The sequence below is a fragment of the Callithrix jacchus genome, chromosome 12, assembly GCF_049354715.1.
Source record: "Callithrix jacchus isolate 240 chromosome 12, calJac240_pri, whole genome shotgun sequence".
NCBI classification, from domain to species: Eukaryota; Metazoa; Chordata; class Mammalia; order Primates; family Cebidae; genus Callithrix; species Callithrix jacchus.
In genome coordinates this window covers 106,603,667-106,617,213 of record NC_133513.1, presented here as the reverse complement: position 1 = coordinate 106,617,213, position 13,547 = coordinate 106,603,667, and the positions used below count along the sequence as shown (strand labels likewise).

General features: G+C 39.4%; 1 protein-coding gene across 16 annotated transcripts in view; it reads left to right on the top strand.

Annotated features, from left to right (window-relative positions):
• The window catches only part of NRAP (nebulin related anchoring protein), a 74,844-nt gene that overhangs the window by 302 nt on the left and 60,995 nt on the right, over positions 1-13,547 (top strand). For 8 of the 16 annotated variants that reach the window (XM_078346541.1, XM_078346540.1, XM_009010295.5 and 5 more), the window contains exons 2-9: positions 291-385; positions 953-1,040; positions 6,027-6,131; positions 9,467-9,571; positions 10,545-10,649; positions 11,365-11,469; positions 12,748-12,855; positions 13,152-13,256. In XM_078346541.1, coding sequence (XP_078202667.1) covers positions 291-385; positions 953-1,040; positions 6,027-6,131; positions 9,467-9,571; positions 10,545-10,649; positions 11,365-11,469; positions 12,748-12,855; positions 13,152-13,256 — 816 coding nt within the window. Of the gene's footprint in view, positions 1-290; positions 386-952; positions 1,041-6,026; positions 6,132-9,466; positions 9,572-10,544; positions 10,650-11,364; positions 11,479-12,747; positions 12,856-13,151; positions 13,257-13,547 lie in introns of all 16 variants that reach the window. The other 8 variants (XM_078346537.1, XM_078346536.1, XM_078346533.1 and 5 more) reach the window with 1 other exon arrangement.

The following is a 13,547-nucleotide window of genomic DNA, read 5'->3' as shown; positions in this document are numbered from 1 at the left end:
AGGTAATATGGAAATGTAATTTTCAGTTAAAATTTTTTAAACCACAAGAAGTTGTATTTTCCCTCCTTTAATTTGTACCACCCATTTCTATTTCTTCTGTGTTGTCTTGAAAAGAAGTCATCCATTTATTTAACTGTGAGTGTTGTTATAGCTGTGTGTGTGTGGTTTTTATTTTTTTAAAAATCACCATTTTATTCTTGAAGCTCATTTCTTTTTAACCCTAAATATATAAGAATTTTGAGTCTGGGGGAAAACAGATAATTGCTAAATCTTCTCTATACAATTTCTAGATATGGCATAAAGCCTGTTTTCACTGTGAAGTTTGCAAGATGATGCTGTCAGTTAATAACTTTGTGAGTCACCAGAAAAAGCCATACTGTCACGCGTAAGTATTTGATGCCACACCACTACCTCTTGAGTTTTATTTGTTTTTCAACAAGTAGCCAACTAAACGTCCAAATCATACACCCCGGGGTTAAATTCAAGAAATGTCTTCTCTTATATCCTGTCACTGAAGAAACCTAAGGTGGGATTTCATGCAATGGACACAAAATTTCAAATTTCTTCCAAGTAAAAGATCAAATATATCCACTATAACCTTATCTCAAATTATTAAATATTGTGCAGAACAATGTAATGGCCATGAATATGCATATAGAGCTTTGAAGTATTTTCTTTTAAATAATTTCAGAATCCTTTTTTACTTTCTTCAGAAAGTTTTCAAGTGATCATTTCCAGTTAAATTTAGGCTTTCAGTTATATGTGTTGATTTTATTTTATTTGCTTTTTTTTTTCTGTAAGATCAATACTTGGAAAATTGTGAACTTAATGTTTAAGTTTTCTATTTATTGATTTTTTAAAAATAACTTATTTAAAAATAATTTTAAGAATAGTCCCTCAATCATTTGAATAAAGTACATTTCTAATTTTGCTTTGTATCTATTTATTGTAGCCATAATCCCAAGAACAACACTTTCACCAGTGTCTATCACACTCCCTTAAATCTAGATGTGAGGACACCTCCAGAGGCCATCAGTGGGGTAAGTTATTTAATTTTCAATGGGAGAGAGGGTATGAAGAGTAGTCGGTTAATGGTAGAAACGTACAATTAAATAGAAAGAATATATTCTAGCCAGGCACGGTGGCTCACACCTAAAATCCCAACATTTGGGGAGGCCAAAGTGGGCAGCTGGTTTGAGCTTAGGGGTTAGAGACCAGCCTGGGCAACATAGTAAGACCCTGTCTTTATTTCTTAAATAAATAAATAAATAAATAAAAGAAGAACTATGTTCTAATGTCCTATAGCAGAGCAGGGTGACCACAATTACCAACAACTTATCGTATATTTCAAAACAGCTAGAATAGAAATGATAAATACTCGAGGTGATAAACACCCTAAATACCCTGTCTTGATCATTTCACATTCTAATATGTGGCAAAATATTACATGTATTCCATAAATATGTGCAAATATTATATATCAATTAAAAATGCTTAGACATATGTTAAGTGTTTGTCTCTGTCTGCATGGGAATCTGCCCATTTCTTCCACATACACATGCAAAGTGCATTTAAGTAACAAATGTGACTGTTCTGTCACAAAATTAGGGGCCAATATACGAATAATCTAGTTTGAATAATTTAGGTCTTTGATTTCAGTATGATTTTTGTGTCTTGACCAGCTCAAGACTGTCTCACAGTATGATGACAGTTTATAGAGTAGCCTTTGCATGCACCAAGTACTTAATACATAAAACCATGCTTACATAGCTGGAACATATTACAAGGATCTTTGCTTTGCCTTGTAATAGTCTGGTACATAAAATTAAAACTTTTAGTTTCACACTTGCAAATCTCTCTGAATTCAGCAAGTACTTATGATTATTGATAGCCTCTTTTCCCCTTGGGGTAGGGATAGGTCAAAGATGTTTTGCTTTGGAAAGGAAGTTTAGTTTAGAAAGGGTGGGATTGAGATGGGGAGGTAAACATGGAGGCCACATTGACAAATCCAACCTCTTGTAAATCTAATAGTAGAGTTTGGTCAAATAACCAGCTATTGATGGAACTCTTGCACCTATTAAAATGATGAATCACTGAGCTTCTATAACCCATGCCCTCAAGAAGTTGCTCTGTGGGATGAAGTTTTAGTGGCTTTCTAAAATTAGAAAATTACACATGAGGTGGAAGGCTCTCTAGTAATCCCTCTTTATCCAAGATTCCCTTCCTAATGTTGCTCCACGTCATACTGACTCTCTTCCTGCCCAGCTGTCCTCCTCCCCAAGAAATTGTGTATGAGATAGTGGCCTTGCTGTGTGGCTCTCTACACATGCTGGTAAAATACCTTATTTTTACCAAGTGCTTTGAACTGACTGTGAGTTTATGATTTCTTTTATTTAACAAGCTTATATAGCATTTACTATAGAAGCACTTAATTCATTTAACATACATTGCAACCCAACGAAGTTGATACTACTATTATTCCATTTTGTGGTGAGGAAACTGAGGCTCAAATTGTTGCTCAGACATCATTGCTTCCTGGGGATTCACAAGTCTTAGGAATTCACAAGCAATCCTAGATGACTGAGAAGGCTAATTCTTTTAGGACTTGTGTTCATCTCTTGGTGCCTGAGGGCAGCTACATGAAATGGCAATAAATATTGAATCTAGCTCTTACTTAAACAGAGTGCTAAACACTCTTCTAAGTCCTTTATATTATCTCATGTGTTCTTCACAAGAAAATTCTGTAATCTTATCACATTATAGTTGAGGAAACTGAAGCTCCGAGAGGTTAAATAACCTGCCTAGTTTCACCCAGCTGATTGGGCACAAATCCAGATCTGTTTAACTTCAGGATATGTATTAGTGGCTCACTTTCACATGCACCGAGAGGGTGGCAAACTCTCCAGAAGACGAAAAGCACTTGTTTATGTTTTCAAATATCCAGATGTTTCTGCAGTTGTGTAGCAAGGATTTGACAGATAAAACATGAGGAGATGTACTTTACATCAGAATACTGTTTGCATTTATTACACTGTCTACAAAAAGATCCATAATGTCTGTATTTTTCTTCTCTAACTGAGCCACGGCAGGCATGTCTCCACCTTACAGTCATGCAACAGGTCACACACAATTTTCCTTTTTTTGAGGTGGCAGTGGACTTACTTTATTTTAATTGTGTATGACAGGCCCAACCTGGAGCAAGGCTAGGATTGTTGCAGGTTCTATATCCAGCCACAGACAGTGATGTGAGCTTCCCAGGAGGTCTATGTGTGTGTGTTTGTTTGCATCTATGTGACGATGTATATATGTGTATATATATGTATGTGTGCTTCTGGGGCATGTATATATGTGTGTATGTAGGTGTAAATGTGTGTGCACATGCATATTTATGTGTGTGTGTGATGGGTGTGCTTTTGTATGTGTATACACATGTTCATGTGTATTGTGTGCATGTATTTGGTGTGTATGTATATATGTATATGTATATATATGCATGTGGGACGTGTATATGTGTTTGTGGTATATATATGTGTATGTATATATAGTGAGTGTATATATGTATATAGAGTCCACATACATGTATATGTATGTATTTATGTGTATATGGTGTGTGTGTGTGTGTGTGCGTGTGTGTACCAAACAGTTGTCTACTGAGATCACTTTCTCCTTCTTGCCCACCAGGGACAAAGTAAAATGGACAACCATGTCCCTCACAGGGCTCAGCTCTTACAACCGCCCTAGGGTGTGTTATGAATTATATATTCACCTCCTTGTGATCTCTGAGAGACTTTGACAATTGAACAAAAACCAAACGCATTGTGCAAGTGCTAAAATAAAAAAAGGCAAGAGATTTTTTGGTGATGGTGATGAAGGAGGAAAGTAAAGATTTTAAGCTGGCACTCAAAGCAGATTTGCAGTTTTTTGTCGCCTAAATGTCACCCTTTGAAAAATAAAGAAATATTTGCGAAGACAGAGTTTTTTGTTTGGTAGATGTGAATGGAATTTTTAGACAAATAAAACATCTAGGCTTTTTTTTTCTATTTAGAGAATGAAATTTATTCCTCTTCTATTTCCTTGGTGTAATCATGAATCTCACGAAAAGTCCCTAGAGGAGGCAAACCCTCCCCAGTTGTAGATTTGAACTGGGAGAGAAGGACAGCAAATATAACTTTCTAGAAGTGGAACAGAATATCTATTTTGTCATATGTTTCTGATTGCTAAAGTACATTGTTCTCAAGGAGGGCTGTTCCTCACAACCCCTACCCAGGGTACGTTTGTTAATGTCTGGGGACATATTGATTGTTGCAACTGGTGTTGGTGGGTATTATTGCATCTGATGGGTGGAGACCAGGGATACTGTTAAATATCTTGCCATGTTCAAGGCAGTCCTCCACAACAAATAGTTAACCGGCCCAAAATATTGGTAGTGTTATTTGTAGGTAAAAAAAAAAAATCACTTTAAGTTTATGTAACATTCATTTAATTGTTTCTTAAAAATACAAAGAAAAAGCATGTAAAGATCTCTCAATCTGTGTATTTTAAAATGTTCACATTAAGTAGTATGAAGCAGTAGCAGCCCTGGAAAGTCAATATTAGAATGTGGCCTTGATAGAAATTCTTTGGGTTTAAACTTTTCTCTGAGCTTGTTTCCTCATTATGTTTTAAATTAAGGATTTAAACTTCAGCTTGCAAAAATTGCAGATTTCTTTTTTTTGTCTTTTGAGACAGGGTCTCACTCTGTTGCCCAGGCTGGAGTGCAGTGGTGCAATTTTGGCTCACTGCAACCTCTGCCTTTCTGGTTCAAGAGATTCTTATGTCTCAGCCTCCTGAGTAGTTGGGACTAAAGGAGTGCACCACCATGCCAAGATAATATTTTATATTTTTAGTAGAGACAAGGTTTTGCTAAGTTGGCTAGGCTGGTCTTGAACTCCTGGCTTCAAGCGAGCTGCCTGCCTTGGCATCTCAAAGTTCTGGGATTATAGGCATGAGGTACTGTGCCCAGTCACAATTACAGATTTCTGGGCCCCGCTTCTGACCTCATAAATTTTGATATCTTAGTTTGGACCTAAGACCTTCTGATTTTTTTTTCTTCTATAGTTAGTCCTTTTTATATTTAAGAAAACTTTGTCTATCTTGAGTTTATGAAGATGTTGCTGTGAGGTCAGTTTCCCCCCCCTACAATTAATCTGTACATTAAGGCAGTCCCATTCAAAATCCTGGTGTTTTTTGTGGAAATGGACAGACTGATTCTGAAACAGATATGAAAATGCAAAGCTTCTAAAATAGCCAAGAAATTTTCAAGAACAAAATTGAAGGACTCGCCAGATTTCCATACTTACTATATAAAAGCAGTAGTAATTAACTCAGCATAGGATTGGCATAAGAAGAGAGAAATAGACCAGTGGACTCCAATAAAATGCCCAGAAATAAAGCTGCATGTATATGGTCGCTTGAATTATGAGAGAGGCATCACTGCAATTCAACATGGCAAGAATGATCTTTCGAAAACCAGTACTGTAGTGATTGGGTATTTAAATAGAAAAAATGAACCTTGACCCTTATCTATACATAAAAAATTAACTCAAGGTATATTATAAATCAGGATGTTAAAGGTAAAATTATAAGGCATAGGAAGAATATCTCCGTAAAATTGGGGAGCCAGCATTTTAACGAGCTCCCTGGGTGATGGTTACACAGACTAAAATTAAGAACCATTGCTCTAATGCTCAATCTTTTCTGAGGTGACCCTAATTTGTATTGTGTGGTGGGTTTATAAAGACTTTATCTCAGTCACTCTAATTGCACTGCTTCAAAGAGCTTTGCACACAGCAGGTGCTCTACATGTGCTACCTGGCTGGCGGTGCAGGTGAAACCACAGGGAGACTGATAGCACAGTGTGCATTGCAGCACCGTGAAGATGCTTTGCTGTTGAGACTTAGCAAAATACCTAATTTTAGCTAGGAATTGTCTTTTTTTCCCCTCTCTTTTCTGATGGAAACAGTACTGACAGCATCTTCTTTGTGCAGATCCATGACCAAGAAGATGGTGAACAGTTTAAATCAGTTTTTCATTGGGACATGAAATCCAAGGATAAGGAAGGTGCACCTGACAGGCAGCCACTGGTGAATGAGGTGAGAGGAAAGTGATAAGTGGGTTTGGAAAAAGAAAGAAGAATGACATACTCTGTCAATAGAATGTATTGTTATTACTTCCAGAGAAAATCAAGTCCGTTTCCTTTCATCCAGTTTGTAATTCCAGCTGTCTAAGGAAGACCTTGATTAGCATGTCCTAACATCACCTGAATTCTATCTGCCCAGTCCAGGTTCATTGTCTTCCTGCTTCCAGCCACTGTATTTCTATCACCTGGATTTGAAACCAAGGCTATCCTTTCTTTCTCTGACACTTCACTCAGCTCCACCCCTTCCTCTCCACACTCCCAGTTCTGATCCACATCATGTCCTGCCTGGACCTTTACAAGGCCTCCCAAAGTGGCTGCTTTCCCTTCTCTGGGCTGGCCTCTCTCCAGCCCGTTGTGCTCACATTGGTTAGGAGGCTCTCAGCTTCCCGGTGTCCCTGACTTACTCTTCCCATCTCCCCTCTCTGTCGACAGACTCATCATTTCAAAATTCCTTAGCCATTTATTTTATTTACACACATAATACACATATAAGAATTTACATTTTTCTTATTGCAAAAAACCCCCCCAAACATCCAAACAGTACAAAGCCAACCCTTTTTTCCACCACCTCCAATTCTAGTTTTCTCTGTAGCAGTACCTGCTCTCATCAGTCTTGTGGGTGGCATCGTTCCAGACTTTTCTCCATTGGTTTGCAAACAAATCTACCTACATTAAACCTTCTAGAATTTACATTTGGACATGCATACTATCGCTTATTGAAGGATCTTGAATGAGTTATTTAACCATTCTTTACTTCACCTTTCTCATCTGTAAGGTGAATTTCAAACATTTCCCAATATAATGATAGTGTGATGATCAAAAGATCTTATAACAATGGTAGTCACAATAAATATCAGCCAGTATTATTTTTATTGAGAATGATTTATGTATATATGGTATAGGAACTGAAAAGTATCTAAGACAGGTCTCAATCAATTTAGAAACTTTGTTTTGCCAATGTTAAGGCATGCCCGTGACACAGACTCAGGAGGTCCTAACAACCTGTGCCAGAGGTGGTCTGAGCACAGCTTGCTTTTATACATTTTAGGGAGACATGAGACATAAATTAATACATGTGAGGTGTACATTGGTTCTATCTGGAAAGGCAGAAAACTTGATGTGTGCGCTTTCAAGTTATAGGTAGATTTAGTTTTCTGAGTGGCAGTTGGTTGAAAGAGTTAAGTTATTAACTAAAGACCTGAAAAATAGAAAGAAATGTCTGGGTTACAATAAGGAGTTGTGGAGACCAAAGTTTTATTACGCAGATGAAGCCTTTAGGTAGCAGGTTTCGGAGAAAATAGGTTGTAAATACTTCTTATCAGACTTAAAGTCTGTGTTTGTATTAATACTGGTGGGTAGGCTTTTCCTGAATTCCAAAAGAGAGGCAGGTATAACAAGACATATTCGACCTCCCCCTTTCTGTCATGGCCTGAAACCAGTTTTGCAGGTTAACTTGGAATGTCTTTGGTCAAGAAGAGGGGTCTTTTCAAATGGTTAGGGGGCTTAGAATTTTAATTTTGATTTATGGTATATTTCTATTAAAATGCATACTTTTTTCATAGAACAATATGCATTGTTGTGCAGCGTGTATTTTTCACTCAACAAATATCTTGGAAATATTTCAACATCAGCATCCTTTTAAACTATTGTGAATGGGTGTACCACAGGTGCACCATTAAGAATGGATGTACAAGGCTGGGCACTGTGGCTCATTCCTGTAATCCCAGCACTTTGGTAGGCCAAGGTGGGTGGACTTACCTGAGGTCAGGAGTTTGAGACCAGCCTGGCCAACATGGTGAAATTTTGTATTAAAAATACAAAAATTAGCCAGGCATGGCAGTGTATGCCTGTAATTCCAGCTACTCGGGAGGCTGAGGCAGGATAATTGCTTGAACCCAGGAGGCAAAGGTTGCAGTAAGCTGAGATTGCACCACTGCACTCATCCTGGGTAACAGAGCAAGACTCTGTCTCAAAAAAAAAAAAAATCAATTGGATAGTGTGGATGTATCATACCATACTATCCTGTTGATAGACAGAATTATTCCAAAATTTTTTTTCTAATTGCAAAGTTGCAATGAATGCCATTGTTCAAGACCTCTTTTGTATACAAGTGAGTATTTTTCTAGAATAGATAATGACAAAGTTGCTAGGTCAAAGGGTATGTGCCTTTTACATTTTAATGGAGGCTCAAATTGCATTCTAAACTCCCAAGGCAGTGTGTGAGAATGCCTCTTTCCCCACATTCTTACCAGCACTTGGTATTGTCAGATAAGTGTTTGGACAATCCGTATCTTGTTATTTCAATTTAGATGTTCCTGATTACTAGTCAGGTTGAGTGTAATTTCACATACGAATGATCTGTCTTTCCAGATCTCCTAAGGCTGGCTCTACCCAACCTGTCCAACTTGCCTCCCTCTGGCCCACCTGGCTCCCCATCTCTTTCCCTGGGGTCCAGTCAAACCCAGCTCCTCATGGTCCTAAGTACTGAGCCCATCACTGCCTTCATGCTGTTGTTCATGGTATCCCACATTGCTGAAATTTATTCAGCCAATGATTATGGAGTCTATGATTCACTATGCACTGTTCCAAGCTTTTAGGATGCATTCATGAACCAAAAATGAAAATCCCTGCATTCATGAAACTGACCTTCTAGAGTGGATGCCATTCTTTCACCCTTGGCCTCTGCTAACTGACCTCAGTCCTCAAGATACAGCTCAAATTCTTATCTTCCTTTCCCAGATGGGACCCATCTCTTACGGACTGCTTTTTAAAGATTCTCATTGTACTTATCACTCAGACAATACACTTAAACACATAACTGTTTTCTAATTGCTATTTGTTTCATATCTCAGTTTTATCTCCCAAGGTGGTAGATCGTGAATATCTTAAAAGAGAAACTTTGCCTTCCTTTTTTTTTTCTTTTTTGATTTTTTTTCCATTGTCAGTTATATAGCAGGTAGTAGGTTTTTGACATTTGTCTGAATAATGCTGATTAATCTCAGATTACCTGTCCACAGTGACTTCCCCCCTGCCCTGCCCAATCCTGATGCAAGAAAATGTTACATTCGAAATTTTCCTGTGACATAAGTGGCTTTCAGAAAGTTTAATTATTTGGAAACTTAGGTCATTTTCTAGCCTGAAATAAATGACTATTTCAGTTAGCTGAGACCCAGGATTTACCAACAGGAGTTTATAGTGTTAGATAATAATCTTCTTTTGACAATGGATGTAAGTGTCGCTGGGAATCTGGGGCATGTGTTTGTATCCCTTCCTGTGCTTCCTTTGTAGAGAGCCTACTGGACGGGTTATGGCGAAGGGAATTCTTGGTGCCCAGGAGCCCTGCCGGACCCCCAAATTGTAAGAATGGTTGAGGCTCGAAAGTCTCTTGGTGAGGTAAGCACCCTAGAAGTTACTTTAGGAATTGGTTTAGAAATTACTTAGCAATTAGTTTGAATGTTCCTTGAGTTTTACAGTTGTGGTAGACAGAATGAAGCTATCATCCCCAAAGATTCCCATGTCCTAATCCCTGGAACCAGGAGGGTCAGAGTCAGAGGAAAGATGATACGGTGACAGAAGCAGAGGCCAAAGTCACGTAGGGCAGGAACTAGAAATGTGGGGGCCTCTAGGAGCTGGAAGAGGCAGAGAAACAGATTCTGCCTAGAACCTCCAGAAGGAACCGTCCCTGATGGCTTCTTTTAAAGTACTCACCTCCAGAATCATAAGAGACCGTAGCAGGCTTTCACGTAGGGAAGACAGTTTTAGCCCAAACTGTGGAAATCCTCAACCATTTGCATAGATTATGCTCTGTAACTAGGTCCCTCCTGGTAACTTCTAGGTACACTTACCCTTTGAAGAATCTACTTTGGAAAACATTGTTAGTTCTCATGACTTTTCCTTTGGAAAATGGAAGGAAAACACTAGAAACACAAATGCTAAGGTGATATGTCTCATTAGGACAACTAATCATCAGAGATATTAAAAAAAAAGGAAAGAATAAGAGACATTTTACTCCCAATACTGTAGGACTATTGCTAGTGGACAAGTTATGGGAAAGTCACCCATGTTTGAATGGCTGTGTTACCATATAAGCCTTCGAGTCAAAGGACAGCCCTCGAGTTCTGCCAGGTTCCCCATATTTTGCTACAGACATTGAAGAGGAGCCCCACTGACATGGGAAATATGAGTTCTTCAGTGCTGATGGTTTTATTCAAATTGCCAAATATAAACCGTTTTAAAATGTATTACAGGTGATTGAAATACTTTCCAAGCATTTTATGAATCCAGTTTCATTGGTTTTATTGCAGTTTTCTTAGTTGTCATTCAATATCATCTCAGTGCTCGTGCTGACATTGGTTCTGACCTATAGGAATATACAGAAGACTATGAGCAACCCAGGGGCAAGGGGAGTTTTCCAGCCATGATCACACCTGCTTATCAAAGGGCCAAGAAAGCCAACCAGCTGGCCAGCCAAGTGAGTGTCTGGGTGCTTTTTCACCATCGATTATGCTAATTTTTGTCATTAATGAACCCCTGTGATTTAGAGAAGAAACAATAAGAGAGTGCTTTGGGGAAGTAGGTACCGTTAGTGTCACATTACAGAGAAAACTGTGTTCTTACCTTTTCCCTGTCATGCATTCTCTGTGCCGTGATTGGACCATGTCTATAAAATGCAGAGAAGATCATGTAGCTCACCCACAGTCTGCACCACATGATTACTTGAGTTCGCTTTAGCACTGAAGACACTAATTTTTAACTGGATGTTAGGTCCACTGGAAGAATAGCAAAGTTTATTCATTAAAAGCTCAGAGTTTGGAGCTGGAATGCTGAAATTTGAATCTTGACTCTATCCCTTAGTGCTGTGTGACCATGGCCAAATTACCTAATTTCTCTTCCTTGGCTTCTCATTTGTAAAGTGAGGAAAACATTAGTCCTGCCAAATGTGATTGTTACGGAGATTAAACAAGTTAATACTTGTTGGAGTGTGGCAGTCCACTGGCACACTCCCGGACTTAGCACATTGGCGTAGATGCAATTTGAGGAGGGGCCCATGAAAAAAGCCACAGAGGACTTGGCACAGGTTTGCGTTCAGTGTAGCCTGATGGTGCAGCTTTGGGAGAGCCACAGGGAGAGGTCATTGCAGAGGCTGTGAGGTGGATGTGCCCTTGACTCTACTGTCTTCTCATCAGGTGGAGTATAAGAGAGGGCACGATGAACGCATCTCCAGGTTCTCCACAGTGGCGGATACTCCTGAGCTGCTGCGGAGCAAGGCTGGGGTACAGCTTCAAAGTGATGTAAGCAAGGTGGGAGGCCAGTTCATTGCTGATGGGCATTTGGGTTGATTCCTCATCTTTGCTATTGCGGATAGTGCTGCAATGAACATACACATGCATGTATCGTTATAATAAAATGATAAAAAGGAACAAGATCATGTCCTTTGCAGGGACATGGATGGAACTGGATGCCATTATCCTCAGCAGACTAACACAGGAACAGAAAACCAAACACCGCATGTTCTCACTTATAAATGGGAGCCAAACAATGAGAACACGTAGACACAGGGAGGGGAACAACACACACTGGGACCTGTAATGTGGAGCTGTGGGGAGAGAGAGCATCAGGATAACTAGCTAATGCATGTGGGGCTTAATACCTAGGTGATGGGCTGCTAGGTACAGCAAGCAGCCATGACCCACGTTTACCTATGTAACCAACCTGCACGTCCTGCACGTGCATCCTGGAACTTAAAATTAAATTAAATTAAAAATTTAAAAAACAAAAAAAGAGAGAGAGAGAGAAATGAGGGAGGCCAAGATGTGGTGGATTGCACTTAAGATCCCTCATTCTTTCCTTTCCTGGAGGTGGAGGGAGGGAGAATGTAGGAGACATTCCAGTCCTGCATGGATACCAAGAAGAACTTCCAAAGGTCAAGGATGGTTTGTTTTGATAAGTTAGCCAGCAGAGACCTTGCAAAAACTCTTTAAAGAGAAAATTTTAGATTGGATTAGTACCAAATTGGATGTATCTGAGCAATCTGAAAGAAATCTCTCTTGCCACTACAAATTAGAGAACATAATTTCTGAACAATTTTTACCACTTGCCTTTACATAGCCCAGATGTTCCACAGCAAAATAAGATCAAGGACTTAGTGTTGTTCTGAATGGGACATTTAAACACAAATCCACCTTCTGCTTAATACTTGGTTGATCTTACCATAACCTCTATCTGGGATTATGAAGACTGTTGTGTCTCCCAAATGTGGCTGACAGTTCCTTGAGAGCTAAAGACTTATTCCTCTGCCCAGGACCAGGGTCTGGCCCGCATCAGGTGCTTAGCAAGCATGTGTTGAATTCCACTGGGTGTCTTCACATGCCAGGTGTGTTGGGTATTGAGAATAAGAAGGTGAATAAGATGCATATGGCACATCAAACTGTAAGCCAATTATCTGCCATATGAGCTATGGTAGAAGATGGGCAGGATGTCATGGAACCCTTAGCAGGGCATCTCACTAAGATCATCTGAAAAACAGTGGGATTGGGGCATGTGATTCACTTTTTTTTTTTTCATTTCAGGTGAGATACACAGAGGACTATGAGCAACAAAGAGGGAAAGGCAGTTTCCCTGCGATGATCACACCCGCCTATCAGATAGCCAAAAGGGCCAATGAGCTGGCGAGCGATGTAAGTGTCCCTGACAATGTGGTCACATTAGGGAGAAAGAGGAATGTGAACCTGGGCATGGGGAGTCTAACTTCCTGTCCACTGTTGCATTTACCCTGAAACCAGGGAGTAATTTTCCTTCATAGTTTTCAGTCAATTTTACCATGACAATGGCCTGACACTTTTATGTCTGAGACATACCTACTCCCAAGATCCAAGCAGAAAAGGAACGTTTCATGAAGACATTCATTTTTACTCTTTTGGCTCCTGTGCATGGGAGGCAAAATTCACTGAGTTTGTTCTTTGCCTTCAAACAGGTGAGGTACCATCAACAATATCAAAAAGAAATGAGGGGAATGGCCGGTTCAGCCACTGGAGCTGAGGGCACCTTGACAAGGGAATGTGTAGACCAATATGGCCAGGTATGTTATAAAATGACCTCCTGACCTGCTCTTTTCCATGTTTGGCCCCTTCTAGGCTGTGACACAGCTGTGACCATTTAATCAGGGATGGGGCTGTGATTTATCTTTGCCTTATTTATGAAAGGTAGATTTTCCAAGCTAGAAAGTACTGGACAAACAATTATACAGGGTTCAACTTGACTCACTTAGGAAAACAGATCGAGGCACTTTCTTTTTTAAATAAATAAATGACTTAGACCAATATGGTGGCTTGGCCAAGAAGAAAGCATTCTCAACTGTCCATTGACGAAT